At 39.5% G+C, this 27085-nt stretch overlaps 1 protein-coding gene across 1 annotated transcript in view; it reads right to left on the bottom strand.

Moving 5' to 3' along the window:
- Window positions 1-27085, bottom strand: part of pik3r3 (phosphoinositide-3-kinase regulatory subunit 3) — a 248651-nt gene that overhangs the window by 149012 nt on the left and 72554 nt on the right. Inside the window, exons 2-3 of the mRNA XM_011474287.3 lie at window positions 15822-15896; window positions 12337-12414 (exon numbers count right to left, since the gene is read on the bottom strand). Coding sequence (XP_011472589.1) covers window positions 12337-12414; window positions 15822-15896 — 153 coding nt within the window. The remainder of the gene's footprint in view (window positions 1-12336; window positions 12415-15821; window positions 15897-27085) is intronic.

Here is a 27085-nt window from a genome sequence, read left to right as displayed (position 1 = left end):
GAGCCCCGTTCTAGAAGCACTGTTTTGTTCAAACAGAATAGCGAATGAAGCCCAATTTTTCAACACAAATGGGGCCACAGGATTGAAATGATTACCTTTATTGCTCGACTGTGTTGATGAACTCAGTCAACTCTAAACCTGCACGGGCGTCCTTGGCATCGCATACACTTTCAAGCAGATGCACTGATATCTGAATGAAGGCTCGGAGAGTTGCAATGGGAGAACACAAAGGCAGATAAAGAGAAAAAGCACACAAAGAGAGAAGAAGCTGGAGATGAGAGCGGGAGGACTGCGCAGAAAAAGCAAAGTTCATCCAGAGGCCAAGCATTAATAATAGTTCAGAGAGAATCGGCATTAAAGGATAAATTAGCTCCTGTGGAAAAGTCACATTTCTTTAACGGATGGGGTTTTGCCGATTCGGTACATTGCATCCGTCCAAACAGCTTATGCTTCACTTTCCATTGTCTGGCTTGAAAAGCCCTGTCATCTTTGCCTTCTCTCCGGAATGCCAAAAAAAGCTTTGATTGCTGAGTCAGGATCCAAGAATCAATTGAGACATGAAAGAACATCTAACACTCACAAACAATAACTCCTGGATGTTTCTTTGTGTCCAAAGTTAAATCGGAAGGGTCAGAGGGTTTAGAAAAAGAAAGGACAGCAAATATGCTAAAAGCTGGGCTCTATTTGAGGTTTTTCAGCAGATGGGGAAGCCACAGGTGTCACTTTAGCTCTTCATGTTCATGCTGCAGGACAACATATGGCAGAGATGAGAGTCTGAGACAGGAAGTGGGCAAACAGAGAGCAATAACACCAAATGGAGAGTGTTGTCCGGCAGCGCAGGACCACACAAAGCTGAGCTTTGACTTTTAAAGCTCGCTTTTTATTCAAGAACAATAATGCTCGTGTTCAAGGAATTCTAATCCGTTTGTTGTTCTTTACTTTATATTTTGTTTATTTTTTAAAATGTCTCATAATTAACAAAGTAATGATGTTACACTCCATCCATCCATGCGGTATTACAGAAGATTATGTAATTGACACCCATATCACTAATGAATTGCATAGAAACAGCTCAATAATCAAGCATGTTCTACATAAAAGTATTCATGTTAGTTGCGTTAGTTAGTACAACATTTCGCACTTTTTCTCACGTTTATTTACGTATGATCAATTTTCATCTGTGCAATATGCCCAAACTGTACTTAGTGGCTGTTTGACATGACCTTAAGGCATTAAAGGTTTTGGGCGCAAAACTCATTGACCCAGTCAGTGTCTGAAGTTCAATGACAAACTTTTGGTTTTGGTCTTTCATCTGGTATTTTCAGTTATTTGTGCTGATTTTATGATAGAAAGACTTGCCTATGGGATGCTTCCAATCATCGTTTCCTTTCCCAACACACATCCACACAAAGTGGACTGAACTGCATCCTTTCCCTTTAACACACCAGCCCTTTATTTCTGATCACCCTCATATTTGATCTTTTAACCGTCTGCCCCCAGCACCTACCAAACAATCTGCAGCAGCTCTGCAGACACAAACCCATCTCATATTTTCACTGCGTCACTTTTATGTAGTCTTTTGTCTATCCCTTTGTCCTCATCTTCTGCTTCTCTGCTTCGTCTTTTCACTCGTCTACAGCAGTTCTTTTTCTCTCGCTCCCTCTCTCTGTGACAGGAGCTGCTGAGTTCAGCAAAAACAACGAATTAAGAGCGGTCTCTGGCTTCATCGCTCCATCTTCTGCCTGCTTTCCTTCATTCTCACACTCCGTCCCGACACTCACCGCTCAGTTTGCTGCCTCGCTATTGGTCCTGGATGATGTCATCAGCTTCCTGTGGCGTCCGTCAATAACCTATTAGAGTTCGCTGTTTTTCCAGTCTACTCGCGGTATGGGGTGGGGGGTGGGGGGTCTGCACACACTCAGTTGGACACAAAGGTGCTCACTGGTCTTAAGATGAATTTCTTCGGCTGCGTTAATTTTGTCTCTAATCAGGTATTTGGTGAAAATGTATTAGTAAATCCAAAAGCATTGGATAAACGTTTGTTAGTTTGCAGAATTGGTTTATTAAGAGTTTTGCAAACCCCAAAACAGCTGGCAAATGAGTGATTGAATAGGTAAAGTTTGATTTGACATATGCAGAATTAAAACCAGGTCAACAAGACATGGGTAACAAGTGTGTAAGGCTGGTATTATATCTTTAAAAAAATTAAATTAACATAGGACAAAGGTCAAATTAGAAGAAAAAAATGATCAGATTAGAATAAAAAAAGTGACAGTAACACAGTTGGGCTGGTACAACACAGCATAATATTGAAGTATGTTCTAAGCTGAAGTAATCCATATGTGTTTGTGTTATTACAATGTAAATACTGTGACTGCGGCCAGTAGCTAAAGGAAAGCAAAACTAGTATTGATGAAATCAATGAAAATCCCCTTTGGTAGACATATAAGAAAACTTCAATAGTTTTCATTGAGATTCTTGCGAGCTGTTTTTTTAAAAAGAAACAACAAAAAAAGCCATTCCTGTTCTGAAAGCTTAAACATTTCCTTTCTGGTATGGTGATGCACAAAGGATTTGGGTCAAACTCTGATCATCTTTTGATCTAAGCATTTCCAATGTTTATTAACTATGATTATGCCTTTATAGGGAAAAAAAACAAAACAAAAAAACCTGTGTCGACCTGTGTCCTAGAACATAGTTTCTGCAGAGAACTGCTCATCTGTTCACTTATCTCCCACTAGCTTACAGCCCCTCACACTCCCAACCTAACATACAGGTGCAACAAAATTTGAACTATGCGGCCATACAGTTTTGAGCCAGATTCCAGCTCAGACGAGGAAAACAAAGACGTAGATGGATCTATTTGTCTACAAGTGGATGCATCAGAATGGAGTGAGGCAGGGAGCTTGTGGCCTGTCTAATGTATTTGCAACACTCTTTCAAACGACATTGTATCGTCTGCTCCTGATTCACGATTTGAAAAAAGAATTACTCAGAAATGCAGTTTCAAGCTTCATTTTCTCTACACATGTCCTCCATCATCAGAATAATGAACACAAGAACAGTGAAAATAGAATTTTTATTGGAGTGGGTTTTTAAGGGGCCATTAGATACAGCCTTCTGCCTTTATTTAAAAAAAAAAAACGTTGCCACTCAAATCCATGTTTTTCCCTCATATAAACATTTTATTAAAATATCACAGCACAAAGTTTTGCTCCCTCTTTATAATTCCTTGGTGGTGTACAGAAATACAGAAACTTGAGACACAAACAGTCACACAGTTACTGGGCCAACCTACAGAGCTCTGTGTGGGCAAAGCAGAACCAACCAGCTATAAAAGGCAAGCTATCACCATGGCAACGTTCGGGCCGTGTACCAATCGCAGGTCAACTTGATGAGGTAATGTTCTGGAAAGCTTGCAGAGTCCGTGAGTTTGTGTGTGAGTCACGGATACCAAAATACTTGCTGTTTATTTCATGGAAATTCTTCTCTGCGCAGAACACCAGCCAAACAGAAAAATTAGCGCGTTTGGATCAGTGTCCTGCTTCTGAGGATGTTGAACAGCTTGTGAGGTACGGCAGCATTTTCGCAATCTGCCTGGACTCAGGAAGCACAAAACACACAACAGGGAGGCAAGACACTGTAGCAGCGCCAACAGTTTCCTAACAGAGTCACTGTTGGTGCATCATGCTCTAACGCAATGCAAAGCATCCATGCGCAGGAGACAATTCTGTTCACAGGAACCCCAGCACAAAGGGTCTAGGGCAGGGGTGTCAAACTCATTTTGGTTTGGGGGCCACATTCAAGGCGTCTCATCCCAAGTGGGCCGGACCAGTAACATAAAAGCAAGCTTTTTTTTTTTTTTACTCAGTTGGAAAAAATGACTCAACCAACATATTAGCCTAATCACTTATTATTACACATTCATTTACAGAGGCCAATGGATCTCACATAAAATGCATTTCACTTTAAAAAAATGGGTTTATTCAATTTTACACAGACTGAACATTTTACAGCTGACACTGAAGCAATCCTGATAATAAACTCAAGAGGGGCTACGAAAAACCCTGCCTAAAATGTAAATGTGCAACTCAATAGAAATGTAACTAAGTTAAACTTGAAAACATTTGTGAACTTAAGAATTTGGAGTTAACCTCCCTTTCTCTCCTGAAACTTCACCCAGCCATCAATATCAGGATTCAAATCCTGTGCAGAAACACAATTACTGTCATTCAAGTGTGCAAAACACAATGAAACGTCCAAAAATCTTTTCCTGGTTTCCGCCTGAATTTTGTGGCAACACCTGCCTTCTTCCTGACCGTTAATCAGGCGCCATCAGTGACCATACCTACATCACATGACCAGTTCACTCCAACATAGTGTGGTGCAGTAACTAGAGAGGTGATTATGTCATCAGATGTTGTTGTGTCCATCAACTCAGGAAACTCTGTTGGGACGTCTCTTTAACACCTCTAATAAATATGCACGGTTGTGCAGTATCTGTATTTGTGTTTTCATCAATAGAGACCAAAAATGCAATGAATGACTGGATTTCTTCATTTGGCGCCCAAGTCTCCTCAGAGATGTTGTATCTGTAATCGTAATCCTTGACAGACTTATGCTAGCAAAGGTCGACTGCTTTTTGGAGAACAACACTTCTGCAGCCTTCAGCATTTTTCAAAAGTTCACCATTCGAAAATGGTTTGGATGTTTGCTCCAACTTCTTTGCAATAAGGCAGCTAGGTGTCACTGCTCCATCACTGACGTCAGGCTGCAGTAAATGCAGACGGTTATTTTGACAGTCCAGCTAATAGTTGGTAAATCTTCTCTTTTCTTAACTCCCCCTGCAAATGGTGAAACTTTTCTTTATGGTGAGTCTCATAGTGGTGCTGAATGTTGTATTCTTTGAGCATTGCGACCTGTTGATGACATTCCAAGCATGCAGGTTTTGCATTCAGCTCTGTGAACAAATAAAACTCTTTCCATTTTTCCTGGAGAGCTTGGCACTCCACTTCAACCTTTTTTTTTTTTTGACAACATTTTGGTCATTAGTGTGTCACTACTGATCATTCATATAGCAATGTAACAGCGGTGGGCCTCGCACAGAACCAAACGAAATCTTACTCAGACAAAGAGCTGTTAGGCTTTGCTTTTGGCACGTGCAGAGTTATGCTGTTTCACCTGCTTTGCTTTTCCTTTGCTCCCTCTAGTGGCGGAATTGCGCATTTCGATTATTTATTTAAAAAATCATAACTCACCACAGGAATGGACTACAAACGTGCTTTTTTTTAAAACATCCTAATAATTTTTACTCTTCATGACTGGGCCGGATTGAACCATCTGGGGGCTGTTCGTTTGACACCCCTAGACTCTAGGGAGACAGGTGTGTAGGTACTCCAACCAATATGATGTTGACTTAGCAATATTTGGCCCACAAACCCCAATGGGTAAAAGAAGAAACAATATTTTAAAATAAAAGGTTGGGAATAAATGTGAAAATTAAAAACACCAGAGCATAAATAAGAGGGGTTTTCACAAGAAAACACAACAGTAAACACTCCTGAGGAGTGCACAATTTTGATGCTTAAAAAAATGCTTCTCCCTCAGTACAAAACCAGACCAGACAACCCTTTTTTCAGAGAAAATGCATCACTTTCTTTCAGAAATGACTTCCATTTACAGCCAAAGACATGTGATGACTTTCCAGTAATGACTTAAGCTACTACTCCTCACTATAAATCCTAAAGTAGAATTGTCATGGTAACATGGTACATGCAAAAGCTCAAGTCCCATCAGCTGTCAAAAACCTGGAATTGTGAAATGTGATCTCTCATGAGAAGCTCCTTACAAATGTCAAAGAAGTTTCCGCTTTTTTATTCTGTTTCTCCTAAGACAAGCTGCTGGTTCAGTTTAAACAGAGATGTCAGACTATGCAGTCAATTTAGGAAGACTTGTTGCACAGGGTAATTGGTGACTCTAAATTATCACTAGGTGTATATGTGAGTCTGTGTTTAGTGTTTGTTCCTTATCTGGATGATATTTTTGTTGTAGTAACTGAAAAAACCTGGTAAAGGCCTGGCAAGCCAACCAATCAGACGTCACAGCGTATCAAATGGGTTCCTATAAAGCTGCTGAAGAGACTCTAAGGTTGTGTCCGAATTCCTTCACTCTGTCCTAATCTACAATTCCTAAACTGAGTGCGCTGGAAATTTTCCAAATGTCTCTGCAAAAGCCACTGTGCATTGATCCTCTCTAGGTTGGCGAATATGGATCCCAATGGATTGCATTCTTTGTGAAAAAATGTATTTTTTATAAGCCATCAACTTTTTCATTGTCAGAACACAGCATATTTATAAAAAGTCTTCGTATAATGTTCTTTTTTATTAGGATTTTACTTCTTTGCCAAACCAAATATGCGAATCAGATCCATGAAATCTTTACCAGATTGGTCGAGGTCCGGGTTAACTTTGCAAAATCAGTGACATCATATCTTTTTTAAAGGGGAAAAAAAGGTATAAGCATGGTGTCCAAATCACTTTTAAAATTCAATATACTAGATAGTCCCCCACTGTATAGTTATTAAGTTGTTAGGGAGTAGTGAGGGAACCCAGACATATGATGTCTCACCTACCATTGACCCAGTTTTTGAGCCATTGCTGAAGCCATCTGCACAAAACTGAATTGTGCGCGGCAGCATCTCGCAGGCATCCCGACCACTGCATGACACTGGCAGGTGATGATGCATCTTAAGAGGCCAGCTGTATCTACCAGTTTGCATTGCAGCCAGACATTGTGCTTGTTTCAACCCACCAGGCAGGCCATGCTGCTAGAGCTGAGAGCCCCATGGGAACACCATCTGGTGAAAGCCTTTGAAAGGAAGCATCCAAATCACACAGGACAGGTCATCCACAGTTAAGAGGTGCTTCCCAGTGGATATGGAGTGCAGAGGTTTTGCAGCCTGTTTGTTGGACATAACCATCAAGCAACACTGGAATGAGGAAGAGAAGATTCGTCCACAGCACTATTGAAGTGGCAGACAAGGGCCTCAAGATAGCTGTGGATCAGGAGAGGAGATTCTTGGAGACAAAAAAAGCTAGCTCGGCCATCTGTTCACAAGCAGATGCTTGATTAGTCTCGACTGGGTTACCTGGAGAAGGATGTACCTGAGCACTCAATGATTCGTCCAAAAGCATCTCTTAATTTAAGGGATCAGAAGATTCTTACAGTGGAACCAGAGTGTGAGGGCTTGTACTATTAGTTTCCTGAACTGTAGTGCAGAGCTAGACCGCTCTACCTCTGCACCACATCTGATTTGTTTTTGTATTTTGGTTTCTGGTATTTTGCTTTGATTTTTAAATGTTTTGGGGTTTTTTTATTATTTTTTTTTGCTTTTTCAGTGGTCCTTTGGATCTTTTATACGTTTCTACATTAAGGGATTTATTGGTGTGATTTGCACTACACATATATGGCGCCAACCTATAACCACCAGAAGCAACAGGGGTTGGTTAAAACAGAGCTGACTCAAAAATCCCCAGATATGTTATAAGGCACAACTATACCGTACAACCTACTGGCAGAAATTTTCATAGTGGCTGAAACCAATATTCATGAGTTTATGTAAATAATAGTTGATGCTGTTAATTAACTTTGATAATCATGAATCCCTAATGAGCTGATTATTGATACAGATTGTTTAGTGAAACAACAATATCGACTTTGTCCAACTGGTTCTACTGTTGTAGTTTGTTGTATGACTTCTTTAATGGTTAGTCTAAAAGTACATTTTGTTTGTTCCATTTTCCACATTTTATAATGTAATATGAATATGAAAACTTTGAAAACAGTACACAGTCATCAGTGGGATGCTGGGACTGTGATGAGCAAGATGTGCAACTGAATGACTTCTGGTTGAAATTAGGGCCCTTGACTTACTTTTACCTGCGACTCTTGGGACCTTTTCAAAAAACCCAACTTTCGAGCTAAAATGTATTTTTAAAAAAAAGGTGTATTTATAGTATGGGTAAAAGCAGAACACATCACGTCTACTGTCCTTTGGGCTTTCTCACAAGTTTCATGCTTCCCCAGTGCTACCGATCCCTGCTCAAATGGATCGGTAGCCTTTGTGTGCATTCGCATAACTTTAGAGCCAAATGTCAGGACAAATCTACACCCTTTCATATATCTTCCATATAATCCGCCCATACCTATTAGACCACTTGGAGGAGTCTGTCAATGTGACTGTAGGATGTCAGTGGCTGCATTTCACTTTCACTTCCCATGTTTCGTGCAGCATTTCTGTCAAGCCTGCCCCCCACCCCTCCCCCCAATCCTCCATCATGTCTTAACATATATGTTTGGTGTGCGAGTCAAGCCGGCATGCAAAGTTCCTTTGAGTGCCCTGCATGTCAACTTCTTTAACTCAATTTTTTTTGATAAAGTATATGTCAAGATCTGTAGTGACCTCCCGTCACTTCCCAAAGAGACTAGGCTGGGGGTGGGGGATTTCGTCTGCTTGTTTTCTGAGAACAGTCAGTGAAGTAAGTAAGCATACCTACTCTATTAAACCGACATCAAAGTGCGTTAAAAAATAAAAAGAAGCTGCACTTCTCTGATTTTGTCAAAAATGCCTTTTACAGCTTTGCACTAGGGCCAAATCCGAATTCATTGCCTACCGTTACAGCTCCTCCCTATTGCTCCAATTGTATGGTCATTTGGAGTGTCCAAATTTGTTTTTTTAAAGTGGGATCTGCAGTTATTTAAGAGTTTTCGTCACGCTTGTGAGAAACACATACGTGGGTGTGCTCTGAAGCACAAAAGCTAACATTTAATGTAATAACTTCTTAAAGTAATAAAACAAATGTTATGTATTTTTAGAGCGCTGGCAGCTACGCACCAACGTTGATGACTGGCGACTACTAATCAAGTCATCAAGTGGTAGTGGCGTTTGAATTTGAAGATGCTATTTTTCCATAGTTCTCTGCTTGGAGGGCTAAATGTAGAGGTGAGGAAAAGCCTCAGGGGTTGGGACTAAGCAGGAGCCCAAAAATGGTACGATTAAGTCTGACCTAAAGGGTCTATTTTATAATAGAAAAGCACACAATACCAGACTGGACTGAACCGGACTGTACCGTACCGCTTAGTGGAAACGAAGCATTAGATGACTCTAGTTTGACACCATTGCTGTAAACCTTCACTCATCCTTTTCTACTGTCATCTATTTTTCTTACAGTATTTTTTGAATCTTTCTGGTCCTTGTAGATCCCTTTCAATTACAGCAGATGGTCACAAGTGATTTTATTTCTATTGCTCCTTCTATTTCTCCAGCTGCTTGTTCAGAGTGGAGGGTTACACTCTAAACTCTTAAATGTAATCTTTTTGTAACTGACATACTTACATACAAATAGTAAAAACAATGTCTGCCTACTAAATTGGATTATAAATGATTTGAAATAAATTTGATTATATAATTTAGGTTTCTTTTTTGCTTGATTTTCTATTTTGCACAATTGTTGAGTTATTCCTTTCATAACATTGTGCATTAATTGGCAACTTTTCTGATTGAAAACCAATTGGTTGAAGTTGAACAGCTTTTAAACCGAAACATTTTCTTTTTCTACAGGATATTTGTATCTATGCAAGACAAACCCACACTACCACACCTTCACCTCCATGTTCGACATTTAAAACAAACGTTTGTCGTTGTGTTCAGTTAAACTGTAAGTACAAAAGGGGTGTGCTTTGTGGCTTTTTCTTAAGATAAAAAACGAGTCAGCAGTTTTCTTTCCGTCCTGACATCTCTAATCAAATAACATGCTAGCTGAAGTCTTATGTATAAACCTTTTATGGTTCCCTGCTATTTCTCTGAGTGCTGCAAGGCTAACCTGCACCAATACATGTATAAACTAAGGCTTGCTTTTAATTGAACCAAGGTTTGCTTGTTTGATCTGCACCAAAGTTCCACTGAGCTTTCACACATATCAAACGAAGTGGAACATGCAAGGAAATAATCATGGCACAAGCAAAACACTGTCAGTTTGAATGCGCCTTTAGGTCCATAGGTTAGAGAAAAAGAAAAAAACAAGTCTCAGAATCTAGGGCCTTATAGAAGGTGAACTACTATGTAACATGTAAAAGGCAATTACCGGTACCTAAAAAATCGGCATATTTTTCTTGCATTATATCTTTATTAAATATCCAATATTTCGAGGATTTTAACAACCGACTGAATCCAAATGAAGTGATGTGTGTGCTTTAAAAAAACAAAAAAAATCAATCATCATGTTGAAAGTTTACTCATGCCTTTGTAGTGTTTGAGACTCTGTTACATAACAAGTTTTCATCTGTGATCATGTACGATTCACATCCACAGCATTTGCTCTCAGGTGAACGACTTTTTCCTGCTGTGCACAGATGAAAGCAGAGCATTATGGTTGGAATATTTGGGTGTACCTGATCCCCCAGCCTGTCAGAGAGGAGTGTGAGGTCTGATTTTTGTGAGATCCCTCCTTATTCCTCCCAAAAGTGAAGTGCAGAGCCAGAGCACTCTCTGCTGGTACCAAACCTGAACTTCAACAACCCCAGTTTGGCCAACTTTTTTTTGTCTGATTGACATGTGGTTCACAGAGCCCTCACCCCCATGGAATGAGCTTATTTCATGGTAACATGTGCTATTTTTGCATAAACTGGTTCAAAACTGAGCAATGGAGACTGGCTGGAAACTCCAAGCGATATGCTAATGACCCACCTGTAGCTTCCAGAAACACTGTTCCTTGATTTTATAGGGCTTTAAACTAACAACATAGGTTTGTTATTGGGTCATTCTTTCATTTTACATTGTTTTAGGCTTAAACCATGACTTAAAATAGTGGGCTGTTTTTTTATTTAAAAAAAAGTCTGAGTTTCCGAAGAGGAAAATCTTTGTATAGTTAATAAAAACAAAACAAAAAAGACGTATTTAGGGCGGTCAAAACAACATTCACTCAGTTTTTCTTGAACTTCTTTGAAACATGCTACAAGTTAGCCACATTAGGAGCATTAGCCACGGTAGATTTTTCACCATACCTGCAACTCCCAACCTTGTATGGAACACGTGAAAAAAATAAGACTCATACCGCTAAAAAAAACATTACTGTGACAATGCTAACTCCCCAGCTTAAAGTCTGATAGCGCTAAACGTTTACATTGTTAGCGTATTCACTATACCAGTAACTGATACAGCTAAATATTATGTTATTGTGAGTATGCTAACATCCAACCTTGTTAGCAATACAAAATAAATAAATAAAAAATAAAATAAAAAATTAAAATCTGCACGTTAGTCACATTAGCATCTCCACAATAACACTCAAACCATTTAGAAGACTCCTTTGAAAACGAGATGTTGTGTCCCCAGGGGCCTTATTTCATTTTATTCAATTTTAATAATCTAGCCCAATATTACAACAATAGTCATCTCAGTGGGCTTCATACCGATAATTGTATCAGAACCTGAAATTAGTAATAAAATACAATAGGTAATTGCTAAACTATACTAAATAGAATATGATAAACTGGGCATCCCTGTTACCTTCTTGTGTAAATGTTTAAACAAATAAAATAAAAATAAATAAAATTTTGTCTGTGTGCTATCAAGACGCACTGTTGGTTTTTTTTGTTTTAAATTACAGCTTTTGTATGTTAACCAAGTTACTGATTACAAATTTTGTCTCTTAACGACAGTTTGTGGTTTTGAAGTAGATCTAAATGAGGCACAGCAATGGGGTGAAGTTAAACCACAAAAGCTCAGACTGGTCTGATTAGTGCATTGCGTCAGACAATAGCCAAATCCCTCCCCATTAACCTCTCCAACGTGTCACTACAGTTGGATTATTTAGCCATTCAGCCCCCAAAAAAGAAAAAGAGAAATCAACAGTGAGAAAGCATCACTTCATTTTACAGTTGACCCTTTAACATCAAAGGTTTAGCTCCAGTGTTTACATTCTTTCGACTACCGTAACTCTAAAAACGTTTACGCAAATCAACACAATTCTAAAAGCAGCCTAGCATTGATGTGAAACACTGTGCACTAGTGAAGCAATCAACTCAAATCAGTCGATTCGGTTGCGGAGAAAACCGTGTTGCATCTCGGTGCAAAGCAGATAAGAAAAGCAAATTTCTCAACGTCAGAATCCACTGATTGATCGCACAAATGGTTGAAGATTTACTGTATGGTAAAGAGTGTGTCATTTTGGTGTCGCCGGTGACAGGTCCGGTGATAAAAGGTTTGAGAACTATTTATGGGAGACCTTATTCAACTTAACGCAGAAGCACTAATCCGAGTTTAAAGATGCACATTACCTGAATCCAGAACCTGCCGGAGCGCTATGGGTCCACTGTTGGATGACGAACGTTGATACAGAGGCTCACCATTTACACCTGCACAAAACACCAGTCAAATTTGGCTCCAAAAGACATTAAATTCATCATATTTCACAAAAGATAATGACTCAAACTTAAAATTGGGGCCCATTTTGCTGGAAGCTATTTGAAGCTGCAGAAAAAGCAGACTGATCATCACAAATAACCTTCAGTCTGCTTTTTTTGTAGAGAAGAAAGAAAAACTAAACAACACAAAACCTCTACATACATTTGAAAACATTCATTCCAATTTTTTAGCAGAAAAAATATTGGTCTGTATTGTGAACATGGTTTCAGTATCTTCAAAACACTTTTTTTTCATCTATGCTGTTTTGTTTTGCTTTGTGGACATCATATTGAAGCAATGACACAACATGATTGCATAGAAATGATGTCATCTTTTTGTAACTATCATGTTTGTTGATGGGCAGATCTAGCATTGAATATAGTAAGTGATTCTTACCCACAAACACTTACTGTTGAGTTTCATGATTCTAATTTTTATATTCAAAACTTCAACAGTGGCTTTTAATCCAGATTTTAGAAATACAGAACATATGGCATTTATACAATTGATACACCAGTTTAGAGGTTTTTTATTAAAGGTAAAAAAAAACTAATTCTTGAATGAGTGTAAGGGATTTTTGAGACATCCTGATTACCAATGTTGATTATGGATAAAGGCAAATAGTGGAGATTATGGTTTCCTCCTATGCCTTAAATGAAAATGACACCAGGCCATTTTCTGTACTACTTTTAGGTGGTGTCACAGCAGTTTTACACTTTGAATCAACATTTTATTTTGTGAGAGGAGCATGTGTGTCATTGGGAGAATCCAAAAAGAAGCAAGACTGTAATCAAACCAAGTTTTAAGTCTTTCAGGGGTTGACATAGCCCAGAAATTTGCACTGGCCCACAGGGCCAGTAGTTTTTGAAACTTACTGGCCCTGCCTGAAAGTTACTGGCCCGACACCGCGCATAGCGGGACCCGCCGCTCCGCAGGTGCTTGCAACTTTAGGGGGGGTCCGGGGGCATGCCCCCCCGGAAACTTTTAATATGGTGCAATTTGGTGCATTCTGGTGACATCACTTATTTCTACACTTTTCAATGACTGAAAATAGACCATGTCAAACTTAAATCTGCTCTAGTCTGTTTCAGATGTTTTGAAGAGAGCACTGCAGTGTAGTAGGTAACACTAGTTCAGAAGTTTTCATGGTGCTTCTAACGGCAAATATCGCAATAAATCATAAACCTTAAATGTGTTAAAACAATCTAATGGCAGCTTGAACCATTTAACGAATCAAATAAATCCCTTAATGCATTTGACCAATCGGATGGACGCCTTCACATTGTTGACCAATCAGATGGAGCCCTGTTATGTTAGATGTTTGTAACCTATGTCAACGTGGGTCATTTGGAGTATAATTTTTAAACTGGGAATGGTTATTTGGTTATTTTGCTGTTTGTTTATATACCGCAAATTATATCGTTATCGCAATTTTAATCTCTGATATCGCATATCGCGAGTTTTCCTCATATTGTGCAGGTCTAACTGAGATCATTCAGCTAACTAGAAATACTTACTGCTTACAGTGTTGTAAAGAAAAACAAAATTAAGTAGTTTAACATTCTACTGCATTTGAGTCTGAGATTCAGGTATTTGGAGTTGCCTTTGATTCTTTGACATTCAGCTTAAAGCTTAGTGGATACAGTTTCATCTTCAATGCATTCATTAAATATCTTGCTGTCCATAGTACTAATTATACCCACTACTCCATCTAACATATTCCTTTCTATTCCTGCCATGTCTTCCACATCTCTGACATGCTTCAGTCTCTCTTCAGTGACGGTGTCGGATTTATAATCAAATGTAATAATAACCCACTGGCTTGTGCCTTCGTTGTTGCTGTTTAACATTGTTTTGTATTGAATTGTTACATTCAATAAAGTTTGAAAAAAAAAGTAGTGAGCGCGTGCCGCGTGGTGCTCGGCAGTGAAAGCCGCGCGCGCGCAGGCGGGAGAGAAGGAGAAGTGATCAAAGGTTTCCCATAGAAACCCTTGAAGTCTGAACACAGGACTAGCAGAAAAATTAAATTATGAAGACGAGGTAAATCTACACGTTTTCGCAAAATTTACTTTATTGAAAAAGGTGAAGAATATATAAACCGTTAGATATTTTAGTGGCCCGAGCGGACAAGTGAAAAGTAAAGTCTTGTGGTCCGCACTGCTCAAAAAACAGGACCGGGCCAGCGGACAAATGGCTATGTCGAGCCCTGTCTTTGTCCTTTTGTTAAAAGCTGACTTAACCCATTAACACTGAAGCTTTAGCTCCAGTGTTTACATTCTTTTGACCGTTGTAACTTTTCAACCGATGACACGATTGACGTACTTCCTTCCTGCAGATTCTGAAGTGAAGAGAATCAGCTTTGCACAGATATGCAACCGTTTACGGTAGTGAAGTGTTCACGCAATCAACATAAATCACCTGATTCTGACGCAGCGAAAAGCAGCTTTGCTATAGCATCACACAGTTGCTTTGTCATTCATCACTTTAGTATTGCAGAGTTGCGTATCGGTGGAAAGCCAATAAGCAAAGCCGCCCTTTCTCTGCATTAGAGTCCGTTAGAACTACGATAATTGAGTCAATGGTCAAAGAGATTCGTGCAAAGAGTGTGTGTCAATTATTTTTATTATTATTAATTTTATTATTTTAACTTGCATGTCTTTATTAGTTGTCACTGGCGACAGCTCCAGTCTTAAAGGGTTCATTGTTGTCTGTGTTTGCTTTGTCCTTGTGCAAGGGCAGATGATAGCAACAATTAAACTTGGGAAATCTTTCACTTGTAGTTTTGTCTTTTTTGAGGGTTATGTCATGCACACAAACAATATGGATTGAATGAGAAGCTGCTGTAGTGTGAACTTTACTTTTTGTAAAAACAAGGTTTTGTTCCATTTATTGTACTGGAAGCTGATGCTACAATTATACCGGGCATGTGACACGCAATCAAGAACTTCAACGTGCATTTAGCATATGGTGTTCACATTGGACTGTCACTCCCTGATACTAGCGCATGTACCAATAGTTGGAAAAGGCTTGGTGTGAAATGTTGAGGTGGCACAAATCTCGCAAATCTTGCTCCAGACTTTTTCTTTCACAGCTCTATTACGATATATGATAGACTTAAGAAATGTCATATATCCCCACATGTCATAATGCCAGTCGGGCACAAACCACAATAACAGCCAAATGTGAATGAAGAGGTGCCATACATAGTTACCGAATCCGATTCCCTGATTCGTCAAAGAAAAAAATTGCATGTTCAATGGACACGTTTTTTTTTACATGCCCAAAGCGTCAGAAAATTCACATTTGCACATCCGTTTAGTTTTAACGTTGCAGAGTATGAGTCCAATAGGTTGCTCACCGTGCTTCTCAATGGCTTCGATAAGTCTCTGAGCAAACACCGGAGCTGCTGCCAACAGAAGCTCCGCCTCAGCACCTGAAAGAGACAGAGTTCATGATTAAACAGAGTTTTCTTTTATTCATTTTTGCTTCATCAAGCAGTTTCTGCATGAAATACAGCACGCTCGACATTTCACTCAGAAAAACAGGATCAAGCAGACGGTTACATACATCGGCGGGAATCAGAGCAAAAACTGGCCCGTCTGCAATACATCCATCGGAACTCATGACGAGAGTGTGTGTGTGTGTGTGTGTGTGTGTGTGTGTGTGCCCTCAAGGGAATACATACATACAGCAAGATAAATGCATTAAAAATGTCAGGGCAGAGTTCAAACTCCGGTCAAAACTTCCCATGCCACAGGCTGATGCTATGACAGCTGCAAAGACAGCACACACACACACACTCGTGCGCACACACACAGACGTTTGGCTGTCTTCAAACAAATTAGATGAAACAAAGTGACTCTTGTCTTTGATTTTATTCTTTAAACAGAGCAATGTTTTCAGGAATAATACGCTTTTTATATATAAAAAAAAAACAGCACCTGAACGTTGCTCTGCTCGGACACATCTGTATTCAGCTTCATAATTTCCCGCCGGATCGAGGAAACATCATTGATATATTCATGAAAGCTTCAGCGGCGTTTACGAATTCAGAATTAATCAGACAAAAAAGAAGGGCAGAGAATCTCCCAACGCAGCCCACATTTTCACACAAGCTGTGCTGCAACCACAGAGTCAAGGACACAAACAAGATCGAATTTCCACACCTATTTATTAAAAAAATGTGTGAAAAGTGATGCCATAAAAACATGAGCTTTAGTGATGCTTCCAACCAAACAGAAAGGAAATAGATGGGCTGTGAGAGTGGGAAACAAATGCGTGTCTATATATAAAGGTGCTAAATCAATCTGCAGTTTTTCTTTACAGACGAAAAAAAAAAAAAGTTTTCAAAATGACAAAATAAAATTTCTTTTAGAAGTTTTTCAGTAAGGTCAAATGCAGGGGAAAAAGTCCCTCGACGATGAAATCACTATATATTTTCCCAGGGTAAAATTAGTCTGATAAAAAGGAGCATATTTCATTTATCTCTTTGAGATTTTTGACATAGGCATTTTATTGTACGACAATAAAGGCATTACTTTCTATCAATCTCTCTATCTCTCTATCTATCTATCTATCTAGTCTGGCCATTCTCCTCTGACCTCAACAAGGCATCTCTGCCCACAGAACTGTCACTGACTGGATATTTTTATCCTTTTCGGAACATACTCCGCAAACCATAGAGATGGTTGCGGGTGAAAATCCCAGTCGATGATCAGTTTCTGAAATCCCCAGGCCAGCCTGTCTGGCACCAACAACCATGCCAAATTCAATGTCACTTGAATCACTTTTCTTCCACATTCTGATGCTCGGTTTGAACTGCAGCAGATCTGCTTGACCATGTCTACATGCTCAGAGTTGCTGCCATGGGATTAGCTGATTGGAAATTTGAGTTAACAACCATTTGGACAGGTGTGCCTAATGAAGTGGCCGATGAGTGTATCACGTGACCCTTAGAAATTCTACATGGCAAAAATGAAACCTTAAGTGAGAGGGACATTTTGCTTTGACTTTAAATTGCAAATTTTCTGAAAACAGGCAACCAACTCACTTCTGAAACCTGCTTGCAGTGGTCATTTAAGGAACTGCACCTTTTACTGCTTCCAGGTTGGCTTTAAATTTGGGAACGAAATGAGGGAGCTTAATATAGATGTGCTTCTCCCACTGTTTCTTAAAAAATACAAAGCTTTGCCTGATCTGTGTCTGATATGAGTTATGATCCACACGACAGCTCATGGAGCTCCCCTACTCATGCTAAATTATTAGTCAGCTCATGCCTTCCTCCTTTGTTCCTGCTTGGTTTTCCTCCTCTGCCTCTTCTCTTCATTTTCCTGTTTTTCCTCCTGCCCTCTCACTCACATTCCTTATCACTGCTTCCCAACTCGGTGATTCCCTTGCTCTTTTGTTTTGCCGTTGACAGTTGTGTCCAATCGCGACACAAAACACGCTTGCGGCGAGGCAGGGCGATCGCTGTGACCCACAAAGAACGCGCACAAACGCAATCCCCAACAATCAGAGTGGCGTGTTTTTCATGCGCAAATATGAGGCATTAAATGTACAGTCTTGCCGACAATGCCGGTGTCAGAGAGCATCATGGGAGCAATAACTCAGCTGAAGCAGAAAACGAGAGAGAAAACATAAGAGATGGGGAAGAAAGAAAGAAAAATGAGAACGAGTGACTAAAAAGATGACAAAGAAACATGTGGAAGGCAAGACGGCAATGATAAATATGAAATCAAGGAAACTAAAATCATGAGTTAGAGATGGAAAAGAAGAACAAAAATGAGAAAAGAGGCATGATGGGAACAGTAAAAAGATGAAGGTGCAATGGAAAGGGGAGTGATGCAAAAGAAAGAGAGACATAGAGAGACAATGTAGGACGGAAGAGACAAAGAAGCTGAGCAGAAGAATGAAGGACATAGCTGGGAAGTACAAATCACACCAACAAATTACTCAACGCAAAAACATGTTAAGAGGTCACAACCACAATTAAAAAAGCAAAACAAACAACAGATAAATAACATTACATCATGGAAATCAAAATAAAATTCTAATAACCAAAAAAAAAAAAAAAAAAAAAAAAATCCCCAAAACTGAAAGGTTTCAGAGAACAGAAGTAATTTCCATAGAACAAAATAAAATGTTAAAAAATGAAATAACAAGAAACCAGTAAAGGTAGGTACTTTTGGACATTGCTGATTGGACAATAACTTCTTCCCATCATTTGAACTGAAGTTATTTAGCAAGAATCAATGCTGGAAATAAAGATATTTCATCTTGATTTCTGGAAACAGCTCTTGTTTTCCGATACATTCAATTTTTATTTAGTCGTGTTTTTCCTTTTCTTTTTATTCTTTTATTTTTTCATTCTAAAATGTAAGTTTTTTTTAATTATTCATTTTTGCCTTTCTAATTGTTGGGATCTTCAAATTTCTTTTGCTTTGAGTGATTTTCTTGGTGTCATGTTTACTTCAAGGCCAATTCACTAGGGAAAGGATAAAAGAGGAAAATAAGGGACGATGAGGGAAGCAGAAGAAGACTACTTTAAGGAAGAAGTGACGAGAATGGGAACAATGAAGGTGAACGGAGCACAGAGTGAGGCAAAGCCAGAGGATGAAGAGTTTGTGTGTGCAGAGTGTGTGATGATGTGTCACCACCCATCATCCCGCCAGTAAGCTGTGGTGCCATTAAAATACAGCTCAACACACATACACAACCCAGTCTGTTTTAACACAAAGAAGTCACACACAAGCACAAGCGCTGGCAGTCTGATCAGCATTGTTAGAAAATGATTTATTGATCAGTGGATTTCTGCTATGAAGCAGAGCCACACAGGCTTTTCTTCCCATTTCAAGTGATCTCACAGGCGCAGTCACACAGGCCTGATAAGAGAGCCGAGTGATGCGGAGCGGCATGGTGCCGCTGGGGTGGGGGGGTGAGATAAGTTTCATTTTAGTTTTTTTTTTTCTTGATGAATAATAAATCATTTTCAGGGCGAACATTTAAAACTGAGTGAATAATTAGAAATGAATTTTAATGTGGCATTGAGATGGTTTGATATCTTCTAGCTCTCCAGTTCTCTGCTGGGACACCTGGGGGCAGCGTTTGCTGCCGAAAATAAAACACCTACGTTAATAATGATAATAATATTAATGATAATACCGTAATAATTTAGAAAGATACTCAAGCCTGTCCCTGTGCTTAGGGGGCAAAATGTTACATTTCTGTGGTGACAGCAAATAGTTAACACACGTTGACAACACAACTTTCCAGTCGACAACAAATCTCAGCGATAAGTGAAATCTAGTCCCATCCCTTTTTTGTAAATATTGTTTCCAGGAATGTTTTTCTTCTGACTTGGGAATTAACTGCCCAAAATATTTTGTATTGGGTATAAATCTCCCACTTCGATCATCTTTTGATCTGTTAAGCCATCCCAGTGGTCTTCTAATTATGACAATGTTGTTTTTGCAAAAAAAAAACAAAAAAAAAAAACTGTGTCTTTTTCAAGGTCAAAGTTTCTGCAGAGCAGCAGTAGTTAATTAGATGTACGGCTCTGAGTTGTGGGCGAGACTATTAGGCCTGCCCCCTTCCCATCATCCATCTGTTTACTGGATCTCCCGCTGGCTTACAGCCCCTCCCAACCCCATTTGCAGTGCAACAAAAATAGTGAGCAATATTGGAGTCGTACAGTTTTGAACCAGAACCAATCTCTTTTCTGCTCCTGATTAACACTAATTTGAATATGGAAATACTCAGAAATACAACTTTGAGCTTAATTTTCTCTATATCTGTTCTCCATCATCAGAAAATGCCACAAGAACATGTTAAAGAAAAGGATTTTCAATCAGAGTGAGACTTTAAAGGACAACATAAAGAGAGGCTAAACGGACCAAAACGATTGGTCATGACAAACAGAGATTTTATTGTTAATTTAAATGATTTCTCATCTGAAAGGCACAAACTGACTTGTGGGGTGCCTCAAGGCTCCATCCTGGGTCCCACACTTTTTAATCTTTACATGCTTCCACTCGGGGATGTCATCAGGAGACACGGCATTAACTTTCATAGCTATGCCGATGACACGCAACTATATGTAGCCGTTTCTCCTGATGACACTGGACCCCTGGATAGCCTTTTAAACTGTATTTTAAAAATTAAAATGTGGATGGGAGAGAACTTTTTGCAGCTCAATCAGGACAAGACTGAAGTCTTGGTTATCGGTTCTGAAGCTGAGAGAGATAGGGTCCAATTTTATCTGTCAACTCACTTTATGAAAATATGTGATACAGTAAGGAACCTCGGTGTGATTTTAGATGCAGATCTTAGCTTTGAAAAACACGTCAATCAAGTAACCAAGACTGCATTTTACCATCTCAGAAATATCGCCCGAGTGAGACCCTTTCTCTCTAGAGCCAGTGCTGAAATCTTAATTCATGCTTTTATTTCATCAAGATTAGATTACTGTAATGCCCTCTTTTCTGGGGTAAAGAAAACCACTATCAATCGCCTGCAGCTAGTCCAGAACTCTGCTGCACGCCTTCTAACGAGAACCAGGAAGAGGGAACATATTACACCGATCTTAAAATCTTTGCACTGGCTCCCTGTCAGCTTCAGGATTGATTTTAAGATTCTTTTAATAGTTTTTAAGACTGTCCATGGCCTAGGTCCTTCTTTTATATCAGATTTGCTTTTAGATTATGAACCTCCCAGAGCCCTAAGATCCTCAGGCGCGGGCCTGCTGATGGTCCCTAGAGTCAAGACAAAAAACCACGGCAAGGCCTCATTTTGACACTACGGACCTCGTCTGTGGAACAGCCTGCCTGAGGATGTGAGGACCTCATCCTCTGTTGAGGTTTTTAAAAAGAAACTAAAGACTCATCTATTTAACTTAGCTTTTAATTAGATCTTATATGTGGTATTTTTACTCTTATATTTTATATGCTGTTTTATCAAATATTTATTTGTGTAATGTCTTTTAGTCTTTTTATATTCTAACTTATTCTAATTTATATTTTAGACTTTTTTAGGCACTAAATCATCTCTCTCTCATCATTTCTCACCCTTGGCCGGGGTGTTAATGTCCGGGCTCGAAGAGATTCTGTCCATGCTTGCCCTCTGGCACCTCTTGTTCCGACTCCCCGGGCTGCCGGGCCTGGTGCGCCCACGTTTGGTGCTCTGGGCCTGGGGGTTGGGGGTCTCTGGGGTGGGGGGTGCTGCGGATGAGTTGTGCTTGTGTTGCTTAGATGCTGACACCCCGGCCAACAGGAGGACAGGGCGGACGGCGCCTCCTGGGTTCTCTTTTCTTAAGCTCTGTTATATCTCTTTTACTTGTGCTTGTTTTTGTGTGTTTAATTTTGAGGGGCTTATTTATTATTTTACTTCATGTGTGGGGTTTGTTTTTATTGTATTCTTGTTTGTTTTTTTATGGAAAGCACCTTGAGCTGTCTGTTTGACATGAAAGGTGCTTTATAAATACAATTAATTTGAATTTGAATTTGAATTTGAAATGATGCATCCGTGCTACATCTGACCCCTCAAACACAATGGTGTGCTCTAAATAGTCAATTATTTTAGTTATACTTGACATAACTATGCAGCACAATGTTTTCTGTAAACAATATTTATGAGTGTAAAATAAAAAAAATATTGATGGATCATATTAATATGCGCCCGTCATGTTCAGATAACCCAGAAAAGTCTCTACAAAAATGTACAAACTTCAAAATGTGTGTCGTCTTTCGTCTTTAATTTACCAGTACAAAGGGATTCTAGATCAGAGGACAGAAAGTGGAGCTTGGCATTTATTTAACACTATTCCAACCATTGCGAGTACATTGGTCAGAGCGCTTACTCACACACAGATGGGCGAGTGGGAAGGCGTGAAGATCGTGCCTTACATTTTTCATTTCCAAGCTCACCCAACTCTGCCGTAATCATACCCATAATGCAACAATGCAGTTGATCATCCCACAGACAAAGCTGTTCCACGACCTATTTCTGCTAAAAACGAAATCTGAAACTTTGTGGATGAAATGTCCAAACACAGGAGCAAGCATGAGTTTTTCCTTTTTTTTTGTTCCTCTCTCTGTGTGACAGACGAACTGTTGGCTCGGCTGTGACCAAAACAGACGAGCGTATGAAGGAAAAAGTGGGAGACAGATGAGCTGCGGGGCTGATGTGACCTGAAAGCCGCTGGAGCGAGACGGCCAAATCCTGCAACCAATATGACGGCTTCAAATGACGGCGTCTCATCTCTGCCTTAGCCTCAACCCCCCTCAGCCCCACCTGCCCCATGGCCTCCTGGGTTTTCCCGTCTTTTCTTCATCAAATTCTCTTCCTCTTCTTTGTTTCTTTGCTGCTTTCATTTATTTTTCCCCATAAGAGTGTGAACAACCGACTGTCTGAACTGCATTTTCAATTCCAAGCAAACATGAAACATTTAAATCGGACCTTGCCCATGTTAAAAGCTCGTCACACTTCACTTTTCTGCGCAGCTGGATGTCCTGAGCGCTTTGAATTTGCAGCATCCTGATAACAAGGAACATCAAAGCCCAGAACCACTGGGAACCTTTTAACGTGTTGGATCAACTCGCTGACACGCTCTTATTTTGGTGCTTTCATTCGCTCTTCAGATGATACAGGAACTCTGAAAATTGTATTTTTTGTACGCTTTTAAATAACTAGATATATACTAAGTGAAATTTTTCATTTTAGACTTTTCCTGTAATCAATTATCATTATACAGCTATTGGTACTTAAGTATTTTATATGAAAACTTCTTGTTCCACTTTAATTGCTTAGAGTTTTTTTTTTTCCAGTTCATGGAAACAGTCTAATGCTCCCACAGCTCCTAGGCTGAATATTAAACAGAAAGACCCTCCACAGTGGGGAGATTAGCAGCTAAGTACCAGTAAATAGCTCAGTGAAATTGCAACCATCTATCACGTGCCGACTGATGTCCAAAAAAACAAAACAAAACTAATTTCTTTCATTTTTAAAGAAAACTTGCTCCATATAAAAAAAAAGTGCAAAAAATATACTCCTCCATCACGTTTGCAGATTTTGTGGACTTCCTGTTCGGGCTGATTAGGCTCATTAGTACCAACCACTGACTGTATATGAGAACTGGATTGAATGAGTGTAATGTCATCCTTAGAAACACCCACTCGCCAATTTACTGTTTCTCAGCACTGTTGTCACTTTAAACCATCACTTTTAACCATCTCATTGTCACTTTTGCACTGACACACTTTGCACTAACACATTTACATTACAGTTATTATTATTATTGCTATTATTGTTATTTTTCGGTTATTTGTCGGTTTATAACTTTTACAGTAGAAAAATTGATAAAAAAGGAGGATTAGCAAGAAGTTGTTAAAAAAACAAAACCAAGAACAGTTAGTCTGACAAACAGCGTGACTCAGTAATAGTTGTTTATATCTCAATGGAAGTCTATGGGATTCTAGCTTTATGGAGCCAGCAGGTACTTCCTGTTTAGAACGCTAGAAGGAGGAGTGGGGGTGTCACTGTGTCCAGTTCTCATATGCAGTCAGTCGTAACAATATGACCATTTTATTGTTCAAAAGTCAATGTTAAATGGGAGGAAAATTGAATTTGATGTGCTTTACAAACAAACCAAACTTGGAGGATTACATCCTCGAGTCAGAACTCGCCTCCTCTGTTTTCCTGTTGAGCAGTAATTAGGTCCACCTTCCCTGTTTTGACATGTTTACCCTTTTACCGCTGATTTAAGTCTGGGCGAAAGCTAAAATACCACGTCTGCAATCGTTTTTGTCAAAACTACACTTTAATTGTGCTTGGATTTAAAGGCCAGGCTGCCAACCAGTACTTCCTGTAAACAAACTCAACCCCTCCCTTGGAGGACTCTCAGCGTGACTTTCTGGTAAACACATCAGACGCCCCCCCCTACGTCGCCGCACAGCTGCCATCCACACTCACAACCTCTGACTATCAGACCTTCTGCGACAAGAAACTCTTGTTGAACATGTGTAGTGATCAGAGAATTTTATAGCTGAAAGAACACAATGCTTCATTTAATGCCTTTAAACAGTAAGTAACTCAAAACTGTTTTGATTATTGCCTTCTACAATCTGAACCATCTCTGCAGCTCCACGTTAGCTGGTGTTATTTATTCTCAACCCAGTTTGGAAAGACCTCTGTCAATCTCGGTGAAGGGTAAACTTCTTCATCTTGTTGTCTGTCCAAAGAGGTACCACGGGGTTGAATTCTGGAGCCACTACAGCATGCAGCTCTTCTCACAGGTTTTTATATCACAGATATACTGTATGGAGACATTCCAATGACCTGATACTGTGCTTGACTCTTCAACTCTTTTACAAGTATAAAAGTAACTTCAACTAAATATGGGCAAACCCTAGTTTTTTAGGTGGTAAAGAGGTAAGGTAGTAAAGAAATATGACTGATAAACAGTGGCATGTAATCAAAATTTTAACATTTTTGGTCTTCAAATTACCCACATTTGAAAAAACATTTTTTTGTGTATACCATGGTCCGGGTGAATACTCGATTCTGATTGGTGCTGGATGTGCATTAAAAAGTGATAATGCACAGTGGTGGAAATGTACGCCAAAAAAAGAAGTTCGGGTCACATAACTTAAACGTTCTGTATCACTGCACTGGCTTTACTATGACAACGCGTCACACCATGTATCAAATAGTCTGCTTTTGGGAAAAAGTGATTTAAGCTAAAAAAATAATGAGAACAAAGTACTAAAAATTGATTGAATATTTATTTTTTTGTAAGTGACTATGGTATAAGAAGGATAATGGCCTTCGAGATGTCCATTATCAGAAATTCTTGGGACTTCTTGGGAGGACGGTTCAGGCTTACACGTCATCTGTTAATTTCTGATAATGGACACCTCTTCGGGCATTATCTCTTACATCAGTGTTTTTCAACCTTTTTTGAGCCACGGCACACTTTAACCTTGACAAAAATCCCGCGGCACACCAGCATCCCAAAAAAAAAAAAGCAGAAACTCATAGACTGTATTGATCTACAGCCCCCCCCCCCCGGCAATCTGACGTGCATTTTTGTGATAATTGTGGCAGAAAAAGCAGGAAGTTGCAGATGTTTTTTTCTAAAAGATGTAATAAAAGTTAAGTTACATACAAACTGTATGTTCGTTGTGTTTTCAAGACGTGTAACAAGGACGACTCATTGTACGCTGAGGCGCTGTCCCTTTCAAGCCAATGCATCATGGGAGATGTAGTGCGAAAACTGCGAAAAAACGGCAGAAAGACTAGCGTCTCTGAGCTTCATGGTTTTGTTCACTTGTTCAACAGTCTGATACCGGATTCTGTGGAAAGCTACACCGCTAAAGACGAGCTTTAGCTGGTGTTTTTGTTGGAACTGAGAGAGTTATGAGCTAAATTGGAACAAGGAAGTGAAGACTTCAAACACTTCTGATTGGTCAGACTGATGACATGTGATTAAGCCTTCAAGAATGATTGGTGGAGTCGTGGAGACAATAAAAGCTGCGGGACTTTTCAGAAAACAGTTATAGCTGCAGCTAAATCGCGTTACCGTCATTCTTATCAAAACGTCTTTAATAGAATCAAATAAACACAAAGAAAAAAGTATTTTATGATCTTTTATATTCCTAACTACTCTGTTTTTTATCAGGACCTGTTTGGATGAACAAAGAGCTGATTTCCTGGAGATGGTAATTGTTTTGAGATCAGTGAATGAGGGCAATTTTCCACGGCACACTTGACCATCTCCCACGGCACACTAGTGTGCCGCGGCACACTAGTACACTGGTTGAAAAACACTGTCTTACATAACACAATATGCCTCCCATCCACATGTTGAGGTTGTGAATATCTTTCAGTTGAACCGTTCTGCCATGCTTACCTGCCAGGAGCCCCAGTCTCATCCATGAAACCATTAAGCCACGTTCACACTGACCTCGGCAACTTGTGTTTAATTGACCACTTTCAATGAAACGTCTACATGAATGCGCATTTCAGTTTTCATATTCAAAGCTCTTGGTTCATGGGTTGGCACTTAAGTTTCGACGCACGTTTTTACGCAGGTTTTTACAACCGTTTTCAGGCAATGCGTACAAAATATGTGGCCATTTAACATGGGTTGAAAATTAAACCAGGTCGAAGTTATCAGAGACTTTGGATTTTGTAGTGACTTATGGATGGCATCCTTATCAATTCACAGAAGTGCCAACAGTTTAAAAATTGATCATGAAGGAGAAACTGATAGTTGCGGTGTGCGCGCGGCCGCAATGATATGACACCAAGTCTTTCATATATCGGATCAGAACTGTGAAAGAAAAAGCCTGGAGCAAAATTCATGAGATTTGTACTGCCTCTTCCAACTGTAAGTGGAGGACATGGGCCAAGAAACAATAGAAAAGGAAGAAGTTCATCCCTGTTAAACGCCCCTTGAAGAAGAGGCGTTGGCTTTCTACATTTAAATACCAATTCCATCCATGTGCTGTTGTAAACAATGCAGACCTCATTCATTAGATCACTGCTGTTATTGTGAGCCAAACATAGTGGGCTGTTTCCATTTAACAAAACCTCATAACTGAGCTAAATTAGATTATAACCAATTGT

This window comes from Oryzias latipes, chromosome 4 (assembly GCF_002234675.1).
Source record: "Oryzias latipes chromosome 4, ASM223467v1".
Taxonomy (NCBI): Eukaryota; Metazoa; Chordata; class Actinopteri; order Beloniformes; family Adrianichthyidae; genus Oryzias; species Oryzias latipes.
This window is presented reverse-complemented; position numbering and strand designations above follow the sequence as displayed.